We start from the raw sequence: 26,480 nt of genomic DNA, 5'->3' as shown, positions 1-26,480 counted from the left end.
AATTGAATAAACAAATGGCAATATAGCATAATTTCCGGTACACTACACAATCCTACCAAAGGCATAACAATTTGCTTTAAAAAAAAAGAAAAAAAAAAGAAAAAAGATAAGAAAAAAAAAAAAAAAAACCCCAATGCCGCAATCAATCAGCTTGGTCATTGGTTAACTTTCTATAGACTCTAATGTTAACAAGAACAAAATTAGAGCTTCAGAATTCCAGTTGATTAAGCGATTGCAACCTTCAAAAATGTTAGAGGTCTCAAAAATTTTATCAAAAATTTTACCACATGTCTCATATGGATGTGAGACCTAGGACTCACATTGTGTGGATCCCACACCCATATGAGACATTTGATAAAACTTTTGATAGAATATTTAGAATCTCTACCATTACTCTTCAACCTTTCCCTGTAATGCAATTTACCCATCCTTGTATGGGAAAAATAAAATAAATTTTAAGGAGTTGGGACTTGGGATCTACCTGTTTTAACATCAAAAAGTGTGTTCAACTAATTAATCACATTTTCACCATTCAAGCATTCAACACATACACCACAATTGACAAATAGATAAGAGCACTAGATTTGAGCACAATTTCAGTTTCTTATAAACCCTAGAAATCACATAAAAAAACACACATAGTCGATACATTTCCTCACCTGAAGCTCAATTTTCTGCACAACGAAACTGAAGAAAATCAAACCAATTGCAACAATAATAACAGTACAATTTAAATTTAAAAAAAAAATTAAAAAATTATTTTTCATTTGTAGTTTAAAGAAAACCCTAAATTGATACCACAAAAGCAGAGAGAGCCAGACCTAAGATGAAGCCGACGGAACCCCGGCGAAGAGCGCCCCCGTGGCGCCTCCGGACTCTTCATCGACAAACAGATCATCAGTCTTCCTAAACACGGCATGAATCAAGACAACAACAACTCCAATCAACAACGAGATCACTATATTGAGAGTCGCATCAGTCAACAAGAGGAAAACGATCGTGAGCACCGATAACACCACCATCACGATGCGGTCGTCGATCGTACGGTTGAAAATCACCCACGGCTCGTCTCTGAGGAAGTAGAGGAAGAGCCAAACGGCCATCATGATGATGAAGACGATCAGCGAGATCGGGTGCCATAGGAGGCTGAGGAAGAGGATGAGAAGCACGATGATCGCGTAGTTCATGCGGAAGTAACCGAGATTCGTTCTGATCCGTCTGAATGCGTCTCCGAAGCCTCCAGGGAGTCCGATTGAATGGAGATTCACCATCTCCTTCCATGGCCGACGAGCTCCGAGGCCTGATTTCAATCTCTCCTTTGCTCGAGAGATATACTCCAGGTTTGCACTTCCCGGCGATGATGATGTCGGAATTGTACCGTAATTCGTCATTTTCCGGCGCTTCTCCGGTCAACTGAGGTCACTGATTTCTCTCTCTCTCCCTCTCTCTCCCTCGCTCTACCTCTGTGATGGTTTTGGATGAGAGAGAAGATATATGGAGAATTATAAAAGGGCGGTGTAAGAGCATCTCCAACGGTGTACCAAATGTTTCACCAAATCTGAGTCAAAAAGGGATCATTTCCTTAATTTGATACTTCGCGCTCCAACGGTTCAACATCAAATCCGTTTCATCAAATTTGCGCTGGGCAACCGGTTGGTCGACCGGCCGGTCAACCGGTAACGATAAATTTTTTTATTTTTTTTTTACCGGGTTGAACCTTTTTTTTTTGAACTTTTTGAACTTTTGGTGGTCGACCGGGTGGTCAACCGGCCGGTCGACCAGGTGGTCGACCATCTAGGCAAAATATATATATATATATATATATATATTTTGACTGGTTTCAACCTTTTTTGAACTGTCTGAACTTTTTCCGGGGCGACCGGTTGGTTAACCGGTTGGTCAACCGGATGGTCGACCTGTTCGTCTCATCCCAACGGTTAGGAACAGTGATTTGGTGAAATGCTTCGTTTGCACTCAGTTTGGTACCATTTTTGCTGAATTCTGGATTTGATATCGATTTGGTGAAAACGTTGGAGCTTAAAAAAGTGACTTTTTCACCAAATTTTAAATTTGATGCCAGGTTTGGTTCACCGTTGGAGATGGTCTAACAAGAGTATCGGTATCAAACTAATTAAAATCGTTTTTTAGTTAAATTAGTGATATTGCTAATTAAAAATAGACGTGCATTAGTCTCGTTACTACTCATTGTTAATTTACGAATGTTATAGTACTTTGTTATAAGTGAGATACTATTCATTGTTACAACATGAAAATTAGTGTTATCGGATATCCATTCGAAAGTTTGGCTAGACGTTTGGCCAGTCAACGGTCAATTTTTTTTCTTTTAGTTATTTTTTTTAAGAATTATTTGATTGATAACTCATCAATTTAAGAAAAAAAAAAGAATAACAAACATAATAAGAAAATAATATTTTAATAAAATTAAATTAAAATAGAGAGTTTGATACAATAATAAGTATTAAAGAGGTGACTAGCTAAAATAATAAAATAGCTTTTTTTAGCTATAATTTGACTAAAAATTTGAAGAAGTTGATGCGGATGCTCTAAAAGAAAGAGATAGACGTCACGCACGGAATAATTTGAGTAAATTACAAATACATTTATAAAATTTATTTCAAACACATTGTGCTTTGTAATTTAGATAATTATAAATATCTTTTAATCAGAATATTTTATTTAAAAAAATTAATTAAAAAATAAAATTTATAACTGCTTTCTTATAATAATAAAATTACTTAAATTATTAATTAAAAAATATATATTTAATATAATTAAAAATTTTAATTAATTTGATAATTTATTAATAAAAAATATAATTTATTATGAAATTAAAAAGGGAAAGGAGAAAGGGCGGGCATAAGAGAGGGAGATGAACGTCACGTCAGGCACTGAGTAATTTGGGTAAATTATAAATATATTTTTAAAAATTACTTAAAATATAAATTATTCTTTATAATTTAAGTAATTATAAATGTCTGGTAGTTAAAATTTTTTATTTAACAAAATTAATTAAAAAATAAAATTTATAACTGTTTTATTATATAATGATAAAATTATCTAAATTATTAATTAAAATATATTTTTAATATAATTAAAAATTTTAATTAATTTGATGATTTATTAATAAAAAAGACAATTTATTATAAAATTAAAAATATTAGGGAGTAAAATATAATTTTCAAAACTAAAAGTGTAATTGGGAATGGCAACAGACCGGGATGGGGTCGAAGATTACACTCCCCGTCCCCGATTCCTGAAGGTATAAAATTCTCAATTCTTGCCCCGATCCTTGGCGAAGAACCCATCACACCCCGTCCCTGCCTCCTAATGGGGATCAAGTTTCCTAAACCCTGAAAAATCCTGATTTATTTTTTGAAATTTGCATATCCCATTTTATTTATTTATTTATTTAGGCAAATAAAAAATAAAATATATAACAGCATAATTCAGTAATGTCCAAACATAAACATCTAAACAACAACAACATGACAAACAAGATACAAAACAGCACTCACACCACACACACAAAAAAAATTTATATATATATATATAGGAGTATAATAGTAATTTCAGTTCGGGACAGAAAAGGGGCCGGGGGAAGGAACCTAACACCGTCCCCGGTCTGAAAATTGTTGGAGATTCATTTTCGAATACCATCTCTAACTCGTTAGGAATATTTTTTAGGAAAAAACTATTCTAATTGAGATCTAGAGGGTCGGGTCCTGTCGACTTGGGTTCAAATTGTCATCTCTAAGTGTAATTCATATTTGGAATATATTTGGGTCCCCCATAAAAGAGGACCCCCACGACTCTCATTGATGTATTGATCATTGATGTGTTTGAATTTTTTTTTGAGAGTTGTACATAAATGATTCAGATCATTTTAAAGGTTGTAGGGGTCGTATTTTGTGAAGTCTTTATCATCATTGTTTATATTTTAAGCAAATTTTATGGCTACTTAATTTACCATAATTAATAAGATTAGGGTTTTTTTAGTTGTACAATAACCGTACAATGCTATTGGACACGTGAATGGTGTGGATTGGTTAAGGAGACAAAACCAAACGGATTTTGTTTTTGTTTTTGTTTTTTTGAGAAGTTAATTCTATCAAAACTCTCCTTCAATTACTAATTAATATACTAATTAGTGTATCAATTAATGATATGATATAATTTAAAATATTTTTAATATTTATAATTTATATAATAAATAGGATCAATAATAAAATCATAACTAATATTGATACACTAATTAATATATTAATTGATGCATATAATAGTAATTAATATCCAAACTCTTCATCGGTCTCGGTTGATCTTGAGGGAGGGAGAACATTAACTTACCTTGATGGATTGAGAATTTTTCAATCCATTGTCAATCCATCTGTCTTCAAAATTAATGGGTTAGTTAAGAGAAATATTATGTATATCAAATATTTTATTAAATATTTTATTAAATCTCTTACATGAGGTGAGATTTATACAAATTCATGTGTGTGGGTCTCATATGCCTGTGAGAGGTTTGGTAGAATACTTGGAGTGCCTAACATAACTCGTTAGTTAAATATTTTGACAAATTCAGATCAACGGGTTGAATGATTTAGGTGAGTTAAAAATGTAAAATTAAAATGAAAAAAAAATCAATGGTCATATGATCTTAATTTTTTATAATTTCAAACAAAAAATTCAAGACAAAATTAATTGAATAAATTTTGTTATTTCAAATTATATTTTATAAATTAATATAAAAAAATAATTAGATTATGAAAAAAATATGCTATACAAAAGAGAAGTATGTATCATCTTTGTTAAGGTTTGAGAGAGATTGTATGTCGATGGAAACAATATGATTTCGCTTATAAATAGAGGCGGGTATGTAAGTCAATTTTTAGGCGAGTTGACAAGGTTTAGATAACAAACCAACCTATCAATTTTTATGAACTATTTGTTGCAACTTAAAATAATTAATTGTAACTTATTTTAATTTAAAATGTGTCAAATTATATAGTGCAACTTCTACTCATAATTCATTAAGTAAAAATAATTTAAATAAAATGAAAAAAATTCATTATCTAAAAGTAAAGGGAGAGATATTTTTAACTTTTATTTATTTTTATTATTATTCACCTTCACAAATGGTATGGGTTTGGGTTTGTTTGAGATGTGAGTTGTCTTTTTAACTTTATGGTTATTAGTTTATGATTAAAAAATCTTGTTTGGGACGGACTTTTTGACTTTTATGAGAGAAAAAATGTAATGATTATGGGTTGGATGTGTGTATTTATCTTATTGGACTAAAAATCCTATTTTATTTTTTTTGTGGCTATTTCATCCAAAAAGCCTTAGATTTTTTCTTCCCAAACGAGCTCTTTGTTTGGGTCTATTTGGATTTGAGAAATTTGATGAATTGATGAATTTTTATTTTTTGCAACATCCTTTTAATTTTTACATGAAAAATGATTTGTAGCTCGAAATAAATGAGCTTGAATGTTTCTCTCATCTCCATTCAAACACTACTAGTATCTCTCTCTTTCTCTATCACACTATCCCAATGTCTTCTCTCTCTATCTAGCCAGCTGAAAAGCATTCCTCTCATGCTTGAGAGGAGTTTGCAAATTCTGATTCGATTTTACTTGAGAGGAAAAGTGATCTATGGCTGTGAAAGGAACCACGATCTATGGACCGAAGGAACTGATTTAGGTTTGATTTTATCTGATTTGGGTTTTAATTTTGAGATATGGCTGTGGCTGTGAGTTTGGTTTTGATTTTAGATTTAGATTTAGATTTAGATTTAGATTTTGGATTTTTTTCTTGTTTGATTTTTTTGTTAAACTGCTGTTGAATATAGTTTTGAGAATTATAATTGTAAAAGCATGTGTCTATGTAATCATGATGAATCTTTTCGTCTTCTTCTTCTTCTGATTTTGCAGATTGTCAAAAGAAAAAAAGTTGACCGGCCGGCATTTTATTTGGTCGGTTGGCGGTTTTTTTTGGCTGGCCGAATTGTTTTATGGCTAGCTGGCTAAGTTTTAAAATTTTGTTAGTAAAAAAAAATTGATTTTGATTCTGAGTTTGGATTCAGAAAGAGGAAGAGGAGGAAGAGGAATGAAAAAAAGAGGAGGAAAGAAGAAGAGGAAGAAGAGAGAAGAAGAAGAAGAAAAAAAAGAGTACTAAAATGACGTCATTTTGACAATTCAAACTATTCGGGCCACTCCTTATTCAACCTATGCATCAACTCTGTTTTTACATTTTGACTCTCAATTATAAAAATGGCATAAATGTTTCTTTTTAAAAAAAAAATGTAAAATTGATATATTTTTTTGGATGTAGGGTAGTTAGTTGTATGGGAGTGCCGACAATTCCAACTACTCTTCTAGGGGTGGGAGTTAATGATAAGATGGGAATAAGAACCGTGGGGGACGGAGAAATATTTTAATATTCTTAAAGTAATATTTTATTCTTTATAAACACTTAAATTTTTTTTAAAATATTAATATAAAAATGACAAATTACATGATATAGATCAATAAATACTTATTTAAAATATTACCTAAACTTATTCGAGAGTATTGAGATCTATTTTGTAAAGTTAGTTATAAGCCAAATTTTAAAATTTTAAATTTTTTTAATCTATATCATTTATTTATATATTTAAAAAAAATAAAAAATTAATTTTTAATATACTTTCTAAAATAGGCCTGAATAATTTCACATGGGGGGACGACATGGGGACGGACATGATGTAAAAAAGGCAACGTTACAACGAGGCCGGCCACTGGCACCACGTGGCGTGTTGGCACTCGAAAGCTGCTACATAAAAAAAAGTTGTCAAATTTGCCTTTGAAAAAAGATTCGACCCCCTTAGGGGTCACCCCCACAATCTCCTTTGCTTTTGATTGGTTCATATTTTTTTTTTTTTTTTTTTTTTTTTTTTTTCATCTAATCACCAACCCCCGCCGGAGTGATGGGGTGGAATTTTAAAGGGGTCTCAATCAAAGCTCTTTTCCTTTTAAGACATAGTTTGAGAATATGTTTTTTTAGTAATTTTTTTGATTAAAATATGATGTAAAAAAAATTAATAGGCTTAGGATGATTTTTTAATTTTTTACGAAAAAATGTGCAATAAGTAAAGAGAAAAGAAATTCATTAACTTTTTGATATAGGTTGTTGGCTTTATAGTTTTTTTAGTAATTTTTTAACTTTTTGGTTAAAAAACCACTTGCCAAACGTGGCCTAAGTCTTCGTTTGGCATTGATTTTTTAACTGACTTTTTTGTGTTGAGACTTTTTTAACTTGATTTTTTTAGTCTCGTTTGGCTGGACTTTTTTGATTTTTTTAACTTTTATAAGAAAAAAAGTGTAATGACTATGATTTAGATATGATATTTTGTCTTATTAACTTATTTAGTTTATTTTATCATATTTTGCTTTTTTTTAGCCCAAGAATGATAGCCAAACGAAGCTTAAATTGGAAAATTCAACCAATGGGCGTGATAAGTTGGTAAAACTTTGGTCATATTTGTTTGGGTGGACATGAGCTTGGGATTGGACTAATAGTCCAATAAAATTATTAATCCGATGTTTGGTTAAACAATTGAGTACGAATTAATTATTTTAAACTTGACTATTAGTTAAGATATGATACATAATCTAACGGATTCGTAGTCCTAGAACTATTAGTCATGGGAATGCTAATCCAGTCTGCCCAAACAAACATGGCCTTTGAGATATACATATTGAGATTCTAAGTTTCATTTATCTCTTGGACAAGTCATTTGAGTAATATCACATATAATTGGTTGGATGAATTTTTTAAATTTAAAGTAATACCTAGTATTAGAAGTGCAAATTCGAATTTCTACCTTAGTACGAATCCATTACTTACCGTTATATAGTTAAGTGGTTCTACACCATAGCACCACCTAAGAATGACCTCTGAGCCTCAAGTCCTTAGAGTGTAATCCCAACGTCACCTCTCTGTTATTATACATTTTTAAATTAAGAAATTTAAAATAGTACAATTTTAAAATTTATATAAATTTTGACTCACATAATAAAGTATGTGGCCATATAAAAATGATAAATATAATTTTTTACATGAATTATCTTTTTCGTAAATTTTATAAAATGAGCGATTCAAATAATTAAGATAAACTTTTGGGCCAATTTGACAAGCACTAAAAAGAGAGTACTAAAAGGAAAAGTACTAATGAACTGGCTCTCCTAAGATGTGATGAGTGTCTTTTTTTTTTTTTTTCCAGTTCACTAGAGCTATTAGTGGTATATTTTTTAGAGCTCCCAATCAACTCTGATAAAAAAAAATCAAAAAAGAAATCCAATCATTAGATTGCTGGAGGGAAAAGATTTAAAAATGGGATTCATTTCATTCAGCCACGTATTCTTGCTGAAAATGGGATTCAACATTCACGTATTAAAAAGTGACTTTTGATCAAAAATAGCTTTGGATTAAGAAATTCATTACTAATCTTTGCAAAGTATGTTACCTTTGAGTGTTAAACAATGTAAAACCCTAGCTAATATATAACATTAATAGTATTTTGATAATTATATTTTGCTTAGTATATGACATGATATATTACAATCATATAAGTCTCAAATAAGTAGCTTCACTAATATTCAGTCATGATAAGTGTGTCACATTAAGCCTGTGTTTGGCAAGTGGGCTTGCAGGTTTTTTTGGCTATTTAGCCACAAAAAACAAAATAGGTTATTTTAGCCATAACAAACAAAACATCACATCCAACCCATAATCATTACATTCTTCTCTCACAAAAAACTCAAAAAAGCCAAAAAGCCCTTCCCAAACCAAGCTTTTAAGCCCAGGCTAAAATAGCCAAAAAAATCAAAAAGCCAAAAAGCCAACCCACTTTCCAAACGGAGGCTAAGTAATAAAATAAACGTAAAATTAATGATTGATATAGTGGATAATGTATTTGAGTTTGAGTCTTACTTATGATGCAGAACCCCCTCTTATTAATTATTGAACACAATTGGTAGACAAACATAATGAAAAAAGTATAAAACTATGGTAAACATATCATAAACATTGTATTTGATTTATAGATTTGAGTAGCGATTTGAAAAAAGAAATTAAAAAAAAAATAAGTGACATATAAATAAAACATATTTCATTTATATTTTGCACACATTTTCTCTTTTTCTTTCTAAATTTTTTCTCAAATTCATAAATCAAATATAACCTAAAACAACTATAATAGCATAGTCATCTCAACTTTTTTAACTAACACGAGTCTATGTCAAAAAAAATTCTACTACAACAACCTCAATAGAGACTATCATATATGAAGTAAGTAGTGCAATCTGTGCAGGTTGAATTCGAGTAATTCAGGTTTAGGTTTAGGATACGGAATTCAATATGGGTCGAACCTAGATAGATTCAAGCAATCTTAAGCTCAAATTATATATACAAATATTAAATATTTTCTTTCTCCTTTGCAACGCAACCCTCTTGATTCTCTATCTCTACCCTCTATTTTTAAGTATGTATTGTTATTCAGTGGTGCTATATACACCAATTATTATACCAATAAATGTACCAACATATGCTATAGCATTACAACTTCAAAACTATAGACCCACCCATTGTACAAACTAGAAAAATTCAAAATTAATAAAATTATGTCAAATCATTTGTTGATATATTAATTAGTATACCAATTGATCCGTATAACTTTATTCATCATCATTTTGTGTGTTGTTGTAGTAATGATTGTTTATGTTTTTAGGTTATTTTGATTAAAAAAAATTTGTTATGTTGTTGTTGCAAGTAATTTATTTAAAATTAACCAGTCTAGTTTTAAAAAACACTCAACTCAAATTTGTGACCAATATATTTCCAATCCAACCCAACCCAAATTCAATTTAGGGTTCGTTTGTGATGTGAATTAATTTTTTTTAACTTTTTAACTATTTTAGTCTAGAACTAAAAAATCTTGTTTGAGATAAGTTTTTTAATTTTTTTAATTTTTGTGAAAGAAAAAATAAAATGATTATAAGTTGAACGTAACATTTTATCTTATTTAATTAAAATAATCTATTTTATCTTATATAATTATTTTAGCCCAAACACTCCTTCCAAACGAGGCCTTAATGTGTTTGAGTTGGATTCGCATAGACAAAAGAAGTCGAGATTTGGATGAACTTGAGCATCTCTTAACCCAACTAGAGTTTACCTAAGCAACCCTTGACCAACCGAACCGTCCAAGTTTGGGCCCCTAAAATTATGCCACGGGGTACTTGAGTGCTACAGGAACAAATTTTGTAATCATCTGGTTGTCCTTTTTTGTTTCGTCGTTGACATTTGTATGTGTATGTTGTCTCTCAAACCGTGTCCAACATGAAACAATAATGTCTAAAAGGAAGTCCATTATGTGCAAACATACACACACCATGATCTCATTATGGATTGAATTAGGTGAGTCTAGCAATTATTTGATTAAAAAGCTGTTTTTCTCACTTTTTTCGCAAGTCACTATTTTACTATTTTAACAATTTTTCTATGGGAACAAAATCAATTATAAAATTAAGTACAATCATTTTATTTAGACACGAAATTCACTTCATATAAAAAGATCATGTCTGATTCTGTAATTAATTTTTATATTTGCATAATTTTTTGTGTTGAGAAGTACTTAATGATTAGAGGATTACTTTCTTTGTAAATCCCATCCCTTGGCAAGTTACTAGAAAGGGGTCACCTTTTAAATTTTACCTACACATGCTATATATAATTGCATCATATCACTCTCTCTTTGCAGTTGAATAAGAGTTTTAAATATAGTAAAATTGTATCCGTAGAGTGTGTACTAATCTTTAACCTATATACATATCAGGATGCACTTAGACCCCGTTTGTTTAGAGTTATAGGAAGGAGATTGAGACTACTAATACCTTGATATTACTAATAATCTTGGAAGGAAGATTCATAGTGAGAAGGTAGAGATTGTATTAAAAAAATAGTGAGGGGATTAGAAACTTTTTTATTTTTTATATATTGAATTTTTTTTTTTCAAATATTAATGTTTAATGTTTAATTTTTTTATTTGTTTTATTATTTTATATAAAAATAATTTAATAATTTCTCACTATCAATCCCCTCTATTCTATCTCTGAAAACAAACGGGGCCATAAGGTAAATGGAAAATACAATCACCGCGAAGGCGAGGTTTGCAATATATATCTTAATCCCAATGTGGGCTAGTAGTGTCTGCAAGAGTGAACCAGCTCAGTATATATATTGCCTTGGACTATAGAAACAATGGTAATGATTGATGTATAAATTGATAGGCGAAGCAATAAGAGAAGAGAAAGCCTATAGTGAATAGAAAATTTTCATAGTAAGGAGCTAGCTTAGACTGTGTTTGAATCATGAATTTAGATAGAGACTTGAAAAGGAAAAAACAAAAATGTGAGTGAAATGTTAATGAAATACAGTTGCATTTCACACACCTTTTTCCTTATCCTATTCAAATTTTTACCTAAATCCATCATCAGAATACAGCCTTATAGATTCAGTAAAACCCACAAGGGGTTAAAAGAACAGAAATGAGCATGTCTACCAGTAATATGTCAAAAATAACAGAATAGAAAATCCGCGGTGATATATGTATAATGTATTGCTGTTAAATTGAATTATGCCCCTGCAAACCCTAGAAAGAGCAGAAAATCTACAATATCTTTGAAATATTTCTGATGCAAGTTAAGCTTCCTTCCCTCTACCTACAAATGCAAAAAAACACACATCAACAGTCGAGTTTTCATTGAAAAAATGGCCCATGCTACCCCTGAAATAATTTCTTTCTTTTCATCAGCAATATCAAATACGACCATTCAATAACTCTTCTAAGAAAAACAAAAAAGACTGATTCCCCAGTTATTGCAGGACCTTATAATAACTACCTCAAGAAAAACTACGAAATTCTTGTCACAGAATATACAAAATATGAGCATAACGTAACCATGCATTTGAGAGAAAATATCAGCAGCTAACCTCTTCAACAGCCTCAATAATCTCCAACAGCAATCATGCAGAGCTTAAACTCTACCATGACCAATGCGGTCATTCAGCCAGAATAAGTTCTCATTTCCACCAAGTCTAGCAAAATCTCAAGCCTGTGAAAACCATAAATCATTCATTTGATGCAAAATTTCAACAGCTAGAATAATCTCCAATGGCAATCATGCAGAGCTTAAACTGCACCCCGACCAATGAGCTGATCTAGCCAGAATAACCTCCACTTCCACTAATTCTTGCGAAATCTCATGTCAAAGTAAACCATCCCCTCAAGAAACCCTGTTTGGCTGGGTTTTCAAAATCTGTTTTCTGTTTTTTCCCCCCCAAAAAAACTAACACCAGTTTGGTAAATAAAATGAAAAAATTAAAAATACTCTTCATCATTTTCATATGGTTTTGAAAACTCAACCAAACAAGCTCTCCAACAAATTCATTTTGGCAGTTTCGTGCATCTTACCTTGTTCAATTCTCAATAGAAAAGGATAGCTGCCTGCCACCCTTTCTCTACCTCTCTCATGAGTTTTACCTCGGTCAATAGCTTAAACAGCAGCTACCAGCTCCGACCTGTAAAAAGATTGGAAAACAAGTATTAGAAGTAGAATTCAATAAAAATTGTACACCCATATATCATGGTTCTGAAAAATAAACTAGAAATTGTGATATAAACATATGAACATCAAATGAATATTGAGGATTTCATACAGTAGCTTAACATGATTATATAAAGAACAAAAGCAAGCATATTGAAGCTGACTAAGTGGCAATAAACACCTCTACTTCCTCTTCCATTTCTTCCTGTATAACATCCCGTAATCTCATTAAAGAAAGGGTTTACATCACATAAAACCTGTTAGCAAGCTAAATAGACTTCTTCAGTGATGCTTATTAAGTTAACAAAAGCCACTGAGAACTTCAACCACTTCATCCCAGGCCACCCATATATAGACACCTGTAGTCTGTATCTCCGTCAGTCTAACTTCAATTCTTGAATTTCCACAAAGTAGGCAAGACTAAGATAATACAAATGGTAAATGGAAGAAATTTATCTTTTGTGGCCTATAATTTGGATTCCTTCACAAATTTCTCGTCCATGCAATCCAAATGGAATGATATATAACTATTTGCACCTTGATACACTAACAAAAATCTGTCATCAATCAGCATAAAGAACCTTAGAGGGAGAAGGCAAGCTGAATAATACCCTAACCTATTATTTAAGCATGGCAACCTTAATCTGGAGCCATTATTCACCATAACTCCATTATAGCCGAACATTTAAAAGAAGTAATCAATCATAATGTGGAAAAAACTCCAACCTTCAAACTGCCTTCAAACCTACAATTGATGGCAAAGGGAATAAGCCAACCATGATTTCATACCACCATATCATAAACCAACTAGAAGTTCAGAATTGGGTTCCACTTGCCAATTCATCTAGGTGTATGAAGCGGGCATTTATTATAAAAGAAGAATCTTCTCCTGTCCAATTAAAAGATCTGAAGCTAAAGATAAGCACTGACATGTACATATTAAGGCTCTTGATCTCATTCAACCATTTCATTCAAGCCCGACAATTATTCTCATGGTTACAACCACGAAACCAAATTCATCTTTTCAAACCCCTTGTAGGTTGTGTGGTATTCCACTCAAATATTGAGGCTCTTGATCTCACTCAACCATTTCATTCAAGATTTAACAATTATATGCATGATGCAATCCAGCAACAAACTTCATCTTTTCAGAAGACTTTTCCAAAAGAACAGTTGCCTGATGCTCCAATAAACAACAAGAACAATTGTTGACTGATGTGATAACTGATATCTAACAGCAGTCTAATAATAAGTAATATGTGGTACCGGCCAAGAGCATTGTCCATGGCACCTAATAGCAATCTATTAATAGGGGATACATGCACCCACTGATACAATTGCAGATGGTGCTTCTCATTTCCTATCACAGTATCACTGTTTGCTGACTCCCCCATTATCATCTCCCTCCACAAAATTTGCTCCAAATACAGCATAACCTATCTGATAAGAAAATAAGATGAAACATCTAAACTGCCTGAGTCCTTCATTAGTAACTGCAACAACATTTTCTTGCATATGCCATTAATCCCTTCTAATTATCTATCATGAAAGACACCTCATCAAGCAACAATCACGCAAGTCTCCAATAATCTAAACATCCAAAAGTCACACAACTCAGTTACAATTATATTTTTTTCTAAAGGACTGCACTACACCATCCTCCGTTCTAGTGGTATATTCACTAGATCTATCATAAACTAACTGGTAACAACCATACCTTGTTGAAGCAAAGAAACTTTTAAAGGTCATCACAATTTGAAAGACAAATACGTAGATCTATAGAATGAAAACATTATTAAGAGGAAGAGAAAGAGAGGGAGACCCAGAAAACAGTTTTGAGTGGTTAAATGTAATTCCAGATGAAAATAAGTCATCAAACATTTCAAAACAATTTGATCATTGGCAGAAAAGTGAACATATCACTACAAAGTCTTGCCTGAAAAACCAAACTTTAAAACCCAAGAACTTATAGCAATATCTTAGATGCACTGTTATATGACTAAAACTGCTTATGAATACTTGAAAGAACTTCTAAAGTAAACTAAATTATTATATAAATATTTATATGATGTATATATATTATATATATATGTACACAAAAACAAAGGGGGCAAGGGAAGGCAGATCAACTACAAATTCTAGTTCAATATACACATAACATTCAGGACCTATTATATCCATGAAATAGACTGAAATACTTGCCTATGAAGTTCCCGTATCATGGCACGTGCACTGTCCTTTCTTTAGATACTGCAGGCTCATTTCACTGCACTTGTCCACCATGAAGGTGTCCAGAATATCTTGAAGAATATTGAAAGACCACGCTGAAGAAAGAGATGCAGGGCTTCTGTATAACCATAGTCTGATAAGTCAAGTTAGAATAGGTACGAGGTGGTGAACTCTTCCATCTATTATCCCAGTAGGCAGAGTTTTCAGATGCCATCGGTCGATCTTTGCATATATTAATGATCAGATGAAAGTTCATCCAGGGGCTGTCCCAGAAAGGGGCAATATGATGCTACTACCATCATAATGCATCCCTGATGTACCTACTAAGATGGGGCTCCAACAAATTTCATAAATGAAGAAAAAGACGAAGCTTATCAGTCCAGCGGCTGACAAACTAAGAAAACTACCATACATCCCCACGGTTCACTCACACAATACACTTTCTATTTCAAGAATCCCAAAACTAATTCAAATACCATACTTTACCAAAATATTAACTTGTACTGATCTTTACTACTCACTAGGAGTCTCATATCTCAACCAAACTCCTAGACATTAAACTCCTAAGAACCATTCCCAGAGGCTCAGCAGAGTATAGCAGTAAATTTTAATTCATTGGAAACAGCACCAGCCAAACCCCAAGAAACTAAAACACATGAAAGTCACCTTTAAACACTAAAACCATCAAAACCATCCCTAGAGGCTCAGCAGAGTATAGCAGTAATTTTTACTTCGTTGGAAACAGCAACAACCAAACCCCAAGAAACTAAAACCCATGAAAGTCACCTTTTCAACACCATCAAAAGAATGATTTCAGAGATAGAACCAAAAACGAAGTACGCAAACAAAACAATGAATCACTACATATATTTCCACTTTACACAAAGTGGCAACAACAGCACCATCTAGTACTAGTGTACTAGTTCATAATGAGAGATTCTTCTTGCATTAATGCAAATCCATTGTTTAATGTACAGAAAGCACTCACTGTACTCTTCGAATGTCACCAGAATAAGATAGTCTCCTTACTTTAGACGCTGCTACAATGCTGCAGATCAATCCCAACAATAGAAACCATGTAAACAGAACAACAGATCATTGGTTATGCAGCAGTGCAATGCAGCTCAAAAGTGCAAGCCCTTTTTATTAGTAAGATACAGGTTAAGAAAACTCCATGACTAGGGTTCCAAAATACCTTTTACAGACATCCTGTCCTGCAAACTTCAAGCAGCTAAGAAACCTGATAGCTTCAACTACACTTGGCATCTTTCTACCTATCAAGACAGCACTTGAGCATGCTAAAGGTTCCAATTTTATCCTAAAACCAGGACAGAAGTTCTCATTCTCCAAGGTCTACTGTCCCTGACAAGACTGCATGATTTCTACCTCCTAGACCTTGGGCTTCCACTACACAACGCGATATAAAAAGCGATTGCTTTTAATACTGAAAAAATCAACACTTCAAGAATAAGAAGTATTACAACTTATCTGATACTAAAGGTAAAAGGTTTTCCCCATCATTAATCAGGGATTAACATCCATGGAACTCCTTAATGTCCAAATGAATACAAACCACACATTTACCTATCCATTCTACATAGTTTGAAATGAATAAAACTAAACAGGACCACTCTCCAACAACATCCCGAAGGCAACACCCACAAAAATGAAGGATAAAAGCGCCCAATCCACAGAACTGAATTGCCACGTTTATTATGATACCACACCTTATTCACTAACATAAGGGATACCACATAATAAATGAATAATTTTCAAGACTGCAATACTTTCTTTAACAAGAGGCATCAGCCGCAGCAGTACAGACCTTGCTATCCCTGACCAGACATAATTTCCTAACAATCCCGTACCATCCACAGATACTTCCAGCATCCATACAGTTCAGTAAAGGAGAAGTTAAGTCTCAACAACAATAGTTAGAGAAGGTTTCATTAAGAGCTTATCTAATAATTAAGATAGAGAAACATACTATTTGAAACTTGAAAGCAATTAGCTTCTTCAAAGAAGTTATAAATATAATTAATCAAGCAACTATACACAGAAACAGAGTAGCCAACAAGAAATTTATTTTCTTGCAATATAAAAGAAAAGGCAAGTTAGAAAATGGGAGTATATATAAAGCCAGATGTCAAATAACTGCTGTGTTATAACCTCAAGCAATGAACCAGCTGCTCAATAAGTCAAAGTAAAGTAAGCATAATTCCCACATATAGGTGCTTAAGATAACCACTAACTTTTAGATAGAAGACTACTAACATGATACGCACACATAATAAGAGTTTAACTTTCTAGCCTGTTTATATACTGGACAGCCAACAAACAAGTAGCAAAAGGGTGCACTTGACTTGCAAATCAAACATAAAACCATCCAGCACTCAGCGACGAGTCATCCGAGGTTTCTCAAGTCCTCCCCATGATGCAGAACCCGAACCGTACAAAGGACCCTTGTCAGCAGCACCCTGAGAAACAATGTACACACATTAGTCCAACAGAATAAAACTACACTGTGGTTCATGATCTTTCAACAAACACAGACAATATCTCATATTATCATATTATGTGCATTTATACCAGATGAACCCCATATCCGTCTCCGTAAGGTGCTGGAAAACCCCCCTCAGGGCTGCTGAATTTTATGCCATATGGTCCACCTTCAGCCACCAGAAATGAATATAAGAGGTTAGAAGTATATCACTAGAATATTTACAGGGACAAATAGCACAGACAAGTTATTCGAGTCATGCTGCATTGCATGATAACCAGGAAGTTGAATTTGAAAATAGAGACAAAGGATAAAAAATAATTACTACCATTTGATTGCTGAAAAACAGAATAAACCAACCCAAGCATTGTATACCAATCTCGTGGGATCAACTACATGAATTCTTTTTTACCATTCCACTTTGTTAAGGGCTATATGCTCAGTTAAATTTGAAAATAGAGACAGGATAAAAAATAATTACTACCATTTGGTTACTGAAAAGAAAAATAAACCACACCAAAACAAGCCTTGTATCTCAAATAGGTGGGATCTGCTACTCGAATCCTTTTTTCATCATTCCACTCCGTTAAGGGCTTATGCTCAGTTAGATAAAATAAATTAAAATACTTTTTCACTGCCACATCCCATATCAGTTTAGGTTTTCCCCTCTCCCTAACAATTTCATTTACGATGATCATATCACTCTTTCTTATCGTTGCATCTACAAGTCTTCGTTGTATATGATCAAACCATATTAGCATGTTCACTCTCGACTTATCTTTTTTAATTGGTGCTACTCTTACCATTTCATGAATATATTTATTTCCAATGTTGCACGCCCTTGTCATCTAACCATACATCCATCTAAGTATCATCATCTCAACTACACTTAATTCTATGAATATATTTGCTGTTGTTGCCCTGCATTATATCCTATAAATCATGACTAGCCTTATAGTTGTTCTATAAAATTTTGTTTCCAACTTTCTTGGTATTCGTTGATCACATACTATTCCAACAGCACTTTTCCACTTGAGCCAACGTACATTAATTCTATGAATCCCATCATTTCAACCTCTCCATTCTCATTAATAATTGTACATGGGTAATAAAAATGTTCACACTTGCTATTTCCTATTCTTCAATCTTCATTTCTACACTATTTCTTCTTCTGTTATTACTAAAGTTACATTTTCATATATTCAATTTTAATTCTACTACTTTTTTACCATTTCGACTTTAGTGCTTCTCTCCAAATTTATATTTGTGTTAATTCCTCACTTAGTTCATCCACTAGAACAATATCATCTATGAACAACATACCACTTAGTTCATCCACTAGAACAATATCATCCGTGAACAACATACCCTATGGGACATCATCCTAATTGTGTTTAATGAATTCATCAATGATTAAGCCAAAAAAGTAATAAATAAAAAGTTGACCCTTAAAGCAATCATAAAAAAATTACAATAAAATGAAAACTAAGTTTCAGCTCTACAGAGAAACTACAAATATGACCATAGGAAGACAAGAAGGTCCAAGAAAGGTATGTACAGTTGATCCCAAATAGCTGTGATTACAGTTCAGTAATTTGGGTTTATAAAGTCTATACAAGAGGAAAAGAACATGAGGCGAGGAGGTAAAAAAAAAATGGTATACTACATTGCCAATTTGGGATCAAATAACTCAAAAATGATACATCAATGTAAACTATTAAAATTATAAAATTAAATGATGCAGGAATCATAAATCATTAGCAAATATGGGAAGCAACATCAAACACTGCTACATTATGACTGAATTAATGCAATGTAAATTTCTCACAAACATGTAAAGAAGGCAAAGCAAAAAAGGAGAGATGAAAAAAGGCATAATATACCAGTTGCCCATGGTTTGCCATCAGAATTTGCAAGTTCTGCACGTAGCTTTTCAACTTCACGTGCCATGGAAACCAAGTTATTCTCCATCGCTTGTCTCTGCTCCATGAGCTCAATATTTGCCTTCTTTTCATAATCAATAGCAGTTCTGCAAAACCAACTCTTCGCCTTAGCACATAAGGAGCTTATCCTTATTGTTTATTACCAAAAAACTGTAGTTAATGCTAAAGACCATGCATTATGCATGGGTCTTAAACAGGACATGTTAAGTATTAAGTCAAACAAGAACCTAGCCCGATTAAACTCATGGTGCAGTCCATCAATCTCAGCCCTCAATAGTGGAATCTGCTTATTATCAGCTTGCAATTTTGCAAGGTCTTGTGAGAGGTTCTGAACTTGCCCTGCCAGATCCTGCCTAATATTATTCAGCTTTTGAACTTCAGCACGGAGTTGTCCTGCCTCATGTCTCAGAGGTTCAGTAGCACGAAGATCAGCTTCCAGCTTCAAACCTCTCTCAACAAGCTCCCTCGAACGCATTTCTTGTTCTGCACGGATGTCACCAATGGCAAGATTCATGCGATGAAGTTCCTCCTTAGCAGCACCAAGCTCACGCTGTAGAGCCATCCGATCTTCAACCAGCCTCCGATTTTCACCCAAAAGCCTCCGGATGTCAACATGCTGCATTTCAAGTTCTTCCTCCAACATAACAGGATGAGGTGGAACAGGCCGAGGCATAGGAACCCGAACAAGAGGTCTTTCTAGGGGATACCCACGCCGATTATCAAATGCATCACGAGGAATGCGATTTCTCCCCGCCATTTCAAGTTATCCTGCCAATAGAAAAAGAAGGTGAAACACTAGAACCGTTATACAACAACATGAATAAGAGGCCTCTCCAAACAAATTAGAAATCAAAGTCTTCATTGGAAAGTATAATGTTAAAGACCAGTAAACATCTTACAACTTTTATTTTTTTTAATAAGTAAAAATCTTACAACGAATATCACAAGAGAACATCAACAGTTTTAAATAGCTGCACTTTTGTACATCCAAAAATCTCTTTACAAGTTCATCATCATGAATGGAACCCTTGTACAAAACAATATCCACTAAAATTGACATCATCAAATAAAAAATAGTCTTATTCCATCAACTGCGATAATGGCTACCAATTTATCAATTATAGTGCATTATTCTGTGGATTGTCTCAATGCATGCTTAAAAATGGAAGTGATCAAGCTGTGTAAACTAAACTCTATATAAAAGGGATTGTCAAAGAAATTTTTACAAAGACCCTCAAAATTTCCTTGCTCAACCAGCATAAGCCACTTAATCAAAGCATAAGCCATTTAACAAATAACTATTTATAACCCATAATAGAACTAATAATAAATCAATATCAGATTTCCTGAAATCAAACTAGAACTGTAAATGTAATCTATGATAACAAGGCAAATATACAATCCAAACAACTTCAAGGGGTCATACAGTCACCTATAACAAGTGTAGCAAAGAAACCCTAATAGTAGTACCAGAACAATAGTCTTTAATCATAATTGTTAATTTTTATACATTGGCAAACTAAAAAAATAAACAATGTCAATTTTTTAAAAATGAGATTCAAGGGGAGGGAAATGCTCCGTTTGGTTGCCCAGAAACTGCAGAGAAAAACAGCTTTTAAAAAAAAAAAATTACAACTTTTTTAAGTAATTATTTTTCGTCTAGTTGACTTCAACGTATCCATAGATCACTATTGAATGCGTGGAAAATAAGCTACAATTAATGTGAGATCCAAAAGTTTGTTTCATTCTTTTATCTCCAGAATTTTCTGGGCAACCAAACACTATTTAGATAGAGCAACCGTAAAATTTTCAATCGTCGAGCTCTGAATATGAATATTAACAACAAAAAAAACAAAAAAATCAAGAAGAAGAATTGGAAACTAATTGATTCGAACCTTTTGATTTGAAGAAGATTGAGATCGAATTGAGGTTTGTTACGCAGTGAGTCTCAGATATTATATTCGATATTCTTAATAGAAAAAACCACGCAAAGCTAAACGAAGGAATGCTCTCTAAACGACACCGTTGTAACGAGGGTCGCATGCAATGGGCCGGGCTGAGTTCAAACTAAAATAGCCCAGCCCATCTTATCAACACTTTCTTTATTTACAAGGTCTGGCTCAATCTTGCCCTAACATTTTGGAGGTGACCCCATCCCAATTATCACTTTTTCATAATTTTTAAGATTATGGATAACTCCACTTTTTAATTTAAAAGTAACTTTAAAAATTAAAAAGTCAAAGATTTTTTTTTTTCTTTTTACATTTTGCACGTTTTTCCCCTTTAAAAATAAAAAATTATCTTAAATATACTAATTTTATTTATCTCATATTTTAGTTTAAAATTATTAAAATAATCTATTCACAAACGAGACTTAAGACTAGGATTGCGCAAAAAAACAGGGTTGTGCAAAAAAACCTTGTCAAACTACATCGACCCGCTCTGCCACTTGTGGTTTGAGAATATTGCTGGGTTGGTTGGGTGGATTCAATACCAACTTTTATGTGAGTTGAATTGCATGTGGTTTAAAAATTTTGGGATAATTACTTCTTGGTCTTACAACCAAACTTATTTATTAGTGTAACTTATTCATTTTTTTTTTTTTTATCTATGTTGTTGTGAATTTTATTTATTAGATTAATAAATTAATCAATGTAATTGAGAAATTTATCATTCTCATATTTGTTTATGTATTAGTAGGGTTTTTTAATAAATAAGTACAATTCATAAGACTTGCTCGTAACATAATTACGTGTCTAACTCACCAATACTTATATATAAATTAAACTCTTCTTGTCACTTCTTGAACATATCATTAAGTATTTGTTTTGTTTTGATTTTGTAACTCATAATTAAAGTATGAAATTTTATGACTTGTAATGTATTCATATAATATGTTAAAATTTACAACCCGTCAATCTACTCAACTCGCCGATTTGAACTATCAAAGTATGCAAATCAAACCCACCAATTTTGTGATGTTGATGATAAGTTAAGAAGTTGTCTATCCATCAATGGCCAATTTTATATTGAGAATATTTTTTCCAAACCCACCCGCGCACACCCTTACTCCCCACCAAAAAAACAAAGATATGACTTTCTTTTTATTTTTCACGTCATTAATTACCATGTTTAAAATAATGAATTAATCCACATCATCTATCCTCTTCTATGCACCTTTCTCTATCCCATTGAATCTGATAAGTTTATAATATCATCTTTGCTGATATGGACAATTTCATGAACTAATAAAATGTAAGGGGATAGAGAAGGGAGTATAGAAAAATGTTGACTTATTTTGTTAAGTGGTTAAGAGACAAATAATTATCTACTTAAACCTCATTTGGAAAATTAATTTTTAGGCCAAAAAATAAAAAAACTAAAAATTTAACACAAAAATTACCAGTGTTTTGTATGGATTGCCAAAGGGTATCAAGCATCCATGTAAAAAGACTTGACATATACCACCTGGCCCGATTGACAAAATGAGAATTTAAGGTAAAAAGCAAAACTTTTGGCAACATGGTTAAAAGTTTTTTTTTTTTTTTTTGTTTTTTTTGACTTTTTTTAGTTATATTATCCCTTTATTTTTTTACATATATTTTAAAAAAATAAAAAAAAATCAAAAAACTAACTTTTAACATACTTCCCAAAATAGGTTGTCAGGTCGATCACCTTTTTTCATACAATTAAAAAAATTATTTTCAAACATATTTAATTTATTTTCATCTCATAAGAAATAAAAATAAATAAAAAGTTAAAGAGTATGGCTAACAAGTGTTCTTAGGACATAAAAAAAAGAACAAAAGATATGCTAATCCCGAAACATTTATTAAATTCAATATAATTTTTATTTCAAAACAATTTATAATATTTTTACACTTTTTTAATATACTTTTTAATGTTTCATCCCTCAATTTCCCATTCCTTCTAATGATGCAACAAACAATTGGGGGGAGTTTGGGAGGGGAAAAATTAGGGAGACGTGGCATTACTATTTTCATTGATAAAAAGATAAATTACACTTATTTCTCTTGAAATTTCTGACAATTATAGAGACTTTTACTATAATTTCAATAATTACACTAAATTCTCTTGTGGTTAATGTAATATTAAAATCATAGGAGAAGTCTTTGTAATTGTCAGAAACACTACAAGAAAATGTACTTTTGACTACTAAAATATTAGTCGCCAAAGGCTCATTTTTGATTGCCGAAAGTCAACGGCGACTAAAAATTTTAGTTGCTCAGTTAGTTGGGTATACTTTGTCGGCGATAGTATTGGTGACTAAATTTTTTTTGGTCACTAATTTACTAATTTTGGCTATTAAAAATTTATTAGTCGCCAAAGGTAACCTTTTGGCGACTAAAATATTAGTCGCGGAAAGTTTCTGCATAAAAATGAATTCAACAATTGGCGACTAAACATTTCAGTCGCCGAAAGATGCCGTGTTCTTTTGTGACTAAAATATTTAGTCGGCAATAGTGTCTTCCCTCAATTTGACATGTTTTGGCTACTAACTATTTAGTCACCAAAAGTCTTTTGTTTCTTTTTTACTACTAAATATTTAGTCACCAAAAACCTTTACTGACATTTTTGGCTACCAAAATATTTAGTAGCCAAAATCTTTTTAGTTTTTTTTTTAAAATTAATTTTTCGACCACCTGTATTTATTCTATTATTAGTGCAACATGTATCTTGTATACAAACAAAATAATCCTTGAATATTGATTATATTAACAACCATTCCACGTCTACACATTTCACTTTCAACCATCCAAAAAATTCATATTTAATATCAAATTCTAAATGTAATAGAAATTCCATACAAACCAAGTACAATCCAACATCCAAAATATAATTCCATATATAATAGAAGATTAACCAAATTTAATTTCCAAAAGGTAATCTGTACCACACTAAAAAATTAATCTGTACGGCATGAAAAACTAATTGTATAACGTCAAAAGGTAATCTGTACCATGCCAAAATTTAGATATGTACCATGCCAAAAAAGTAATTTGTACGAACAATTCTATTCCATAGACTAAAAACAATGTCTTCGGTACTTGTCAAAAAGTCGTATTCACAATTTCATGCCAAAAACCATCTGTAAAAATAAAATTAATCATTAGTATTGACTAAATATTGACATATTTAAAATTATAAAAAAATATAAAACTCAAATTAATTTATCTTTTCAAATTAATTATTAATTTTGCATACTCGAATATAAAAGAAAAATATGTAAAACTCGAATGCATATATTAGGCAACCAGTAATTTTACAAGTACTCATTGTACGTAATTAATAATTATTTTCCCGTTTTTGGGCCCCAAACAATGTTTTCAACTAAGTTAAAGGTGTTTTAGACTACTCTCAACTTACGTGTCCTATTTACGTATCGTCTGTCCCTACATGTCATATTTGGCATGGGAAAACTACCCGTTACATCCCAACAATGATGGCAGGGTTGTTTTGCATTTTTGCCCCCCGAATGCCTTTTTTTGACTAAGTTCATGACATTTTCGACTCTAACTTTCAACCTACTTATCCTATTTATGTACCGTCTATCCTTACAGGTCACATTTGGCACAAGGAAGTTGCCTGTTACATCACAACATTGGTTGGGGGGGGGGTGTTTTGCATGTTCGCCCTCGAATGCCGTTTTCGACTAAGTTTAAGGGGTTTTTTAGTCTAACTCCCAACTTATATGTCCTATTTACGTAGCGTCTGTCTATACAAGTCATATTTCGCATGTGAAAGTTGCCCGTTACATCACAACAGTGGTTGGGGGGCTATTTTGAATTTTCGCCTCCCGAACGCCTTGTTTCAACTAAGTTTAAGGCATTATCAACTCTAACTCCCAACCTATGTGTGCTATTTACATACCGACTGTCCGTATAGGTCATATTTGGCATTAGGAAGCTGCCTATTACATCACAACATTGGTTGGGGGACTGTTTTGCATTTTCGCTCCCGGAACGCCTTTTTTCAATTAAGTTTAAGACGTCTTTAGCTCTAACTCCCAACCTACACGTTCTAATTACATTCCATCTATTGTCACAAGTCCTATTTGTCACAGAGATGCTGGCTGCGACATCCATGTAGTGGTTTGGGGATTATTTTGCATTTTCGCCCCTAAAATGCCTTTTTTTGACTAAGTTTAAGGCATTTTTTACTATAATTCCCAACCTACATGTGCTAATTACATTCCGTTTGTTGTCAGAGGTCCTATTTGTCACGGGAAAACTGGCCATGACATCCATATGGTGGTTCAGGGACTTTTTTGCCCCCGGAATGCCTTTTTTTAAGTAATAGACTGAAGAAGTTGAAAACGAAAAAAAAAAAAAAAAGTGAGAACTATAATTTGCGGAGAATTGGATGTAAAATTGAGAACCTTATGCTCCATTTGGCTTATGTTCTTAATTTCATACCTCTTTTCTTATCTATAGAACATTAAATAATCCATTTTCTAGCCTTCTCTTTTTGCCCAATCTTTCCATGAACCAAATGGAGCATTTATCTGGGGAAAAAAAAAAAAAAAAAAAACTTTTAAGATGAAATCTCTAACTCACATATCAATTGATTTTTTGTTTTTTTGTGAACTGCTCAAAAACTTACTTTTCTCCTCAGATGATCTTCAAGTTTGTAGCTTCACACATAGGAGATACTAGAAATCTAACCTTCCTAGGCTTCCTAGACTTCACCACTCCATAGAATCTGTTGATTTCAACAAGAAGCACTATCAAGACGGTAGCACAATTATACAAGCTTTCTCACTAATGAGTTCTCCATTTTATTTTATTTATTTGTTGATAAAAACCACTGAAGTCTCACTCGCATTGATTGTTATAAAAAAATAATTTTAAATCAGGAGTCATGTTAACAAAAATCTCGTGAGTCATATAAATATTTTAAATAATTTTAGAGCTCTAAAAGCCTCTATCATAGACAATAATGGCTAGTATTATACACAGGTATAGAAACACTCCCTCTATTGATCCCAAGTGGCAACCCAACCCATTTGAATATTCACAATCAAATAGGTGACTGGTTGGAATCCACAAGTAAATACACAAAGACCAAACTGTAGACTGATGTGGAGTTGAAACCAAAGGATGCACAGATGATAGATTATCA

The 26,480-nt window shown here is 32.5% G+C and overlaps 2 protein-coding genes and 1 long non-coding RNA gene across 3 annotated transcripts; all 3 read right to left on the bottom strand.

Annotated features, from left to right (window-relative positions):
• Positions 1 to 558: 558 nt before the first annotated feature.
• On the bottom strand, positions 559 to 1,488 carry LOC114270457 (PRA1 family protein F3). Its single transcript, XM_028211966.2, has 2 exons — positions 822 to 1,488; positions 559 to 674 (listed from the first exon to the last, which is right to left on the bottom strand). The coding sequence occupies exon 1, from the start codon at positions 1,389 to 1,391 to the stop codon at positions 822 to 824; it is 570 nt and encodes a 189-aa protein (XP_028067767.1). The 5' UTR covers positions 1,392 to 1,488; the 3' UTR covers positions 559 to 674.
• A 9,754-nt stretch (positions 1,489 to 11,242) lies between these two features.
• Positions 11,243 to 12,670, bottom strand: LOC145813378 (uncharacterized). The gene is made up of 3 exons (XR_014356381.1): positions 12,533 to 12,670; positions 12,052 to 12,173; positions 11,243 to 11,780 (listed from the first exon to the last, which is right to left on the bottom strand). It is a non-coding gene; the product is annotated as an uncharacterized LOC145813378 (long non-coding RNA).
• Positions 12,671 to 17,008: 4,338 nt separating this feature from the next.
• Positions 17,009 to 21,419, bottom strand: LOC114270456 (protein FLX-like 3). The gene is made up of 5 exons (XM_028211965.2): positions 21,233 to 21,419; positions 19,565 to 20,105; positions 19,278 to 19,423; positions 17,484 to 17,563; positions 17,009 to 17,371 (listed from the first exon to the last, which is right to left on the bottom strand). Exons 2-5 carry the CDS (start codon positions 20,092 to 20,094, stop codon positions 17,288 to 17,290), a joined length of 840 nt encoding a protein of 279 aa, XP_028067766.2. The 5' UTR covers positions 20,095 to 20,105; positions 21,233 to 21,419; the 3' UTR covers positions 17,009 to 17,287.
• Positions 21,420 to 26,480: the final 5,061 nt, after the last annotated feature.

Source organism: Camellia sinensis, chromosome 15, assembly GCF_055761805.1.
Source record: "Camellia sinensis isolate YWXY chromosome 15, ASM5576180v1, whole genome shotgun sequence".
Taxonomy (NCBI): domain Eukaryota; kingdom Viridiplantae; phylum Streptophyta; class Magnoliopsida; order Ericales; family Theaceae; genus Camellia; species Camellia sinensis.
This window is presented reverse-complemented; position numbering and strand designations above follow the sequence as displayed.

Excerpts from the sequence above, each read along its gene's own strand:
- LOC114270456 (XM_028211965.2), bottom strand. The coding sequence starts at position 20,094 with ATGGCGGGGAGAAATCGCATTCCTCGTGATGCATTTGATAATCGGCGT. Across the intron at positions 17,564-19,277 it reads TGGCAAACCATGGGCAACTG|GTGGACCATATGGCATAAAA; the intron begins GTATATTATGCC and ends TGGTGGCTGAAG. Across the intron at positions 17,372-17,483 it reads ACGGATATGGGGTTCATCTG|GGTGCTGCTGACAAGGGTCC; the intron begins GTATAAATGCAC and ends ATTGTTTCTCAG.
- LOC114270457 (XM_028211966.2), bottom strand. The coding sequence starts at position 1,391 with ATGACGAATTACGGTACAATTCCGACATCATCATCGCCGGGAAGTGCA.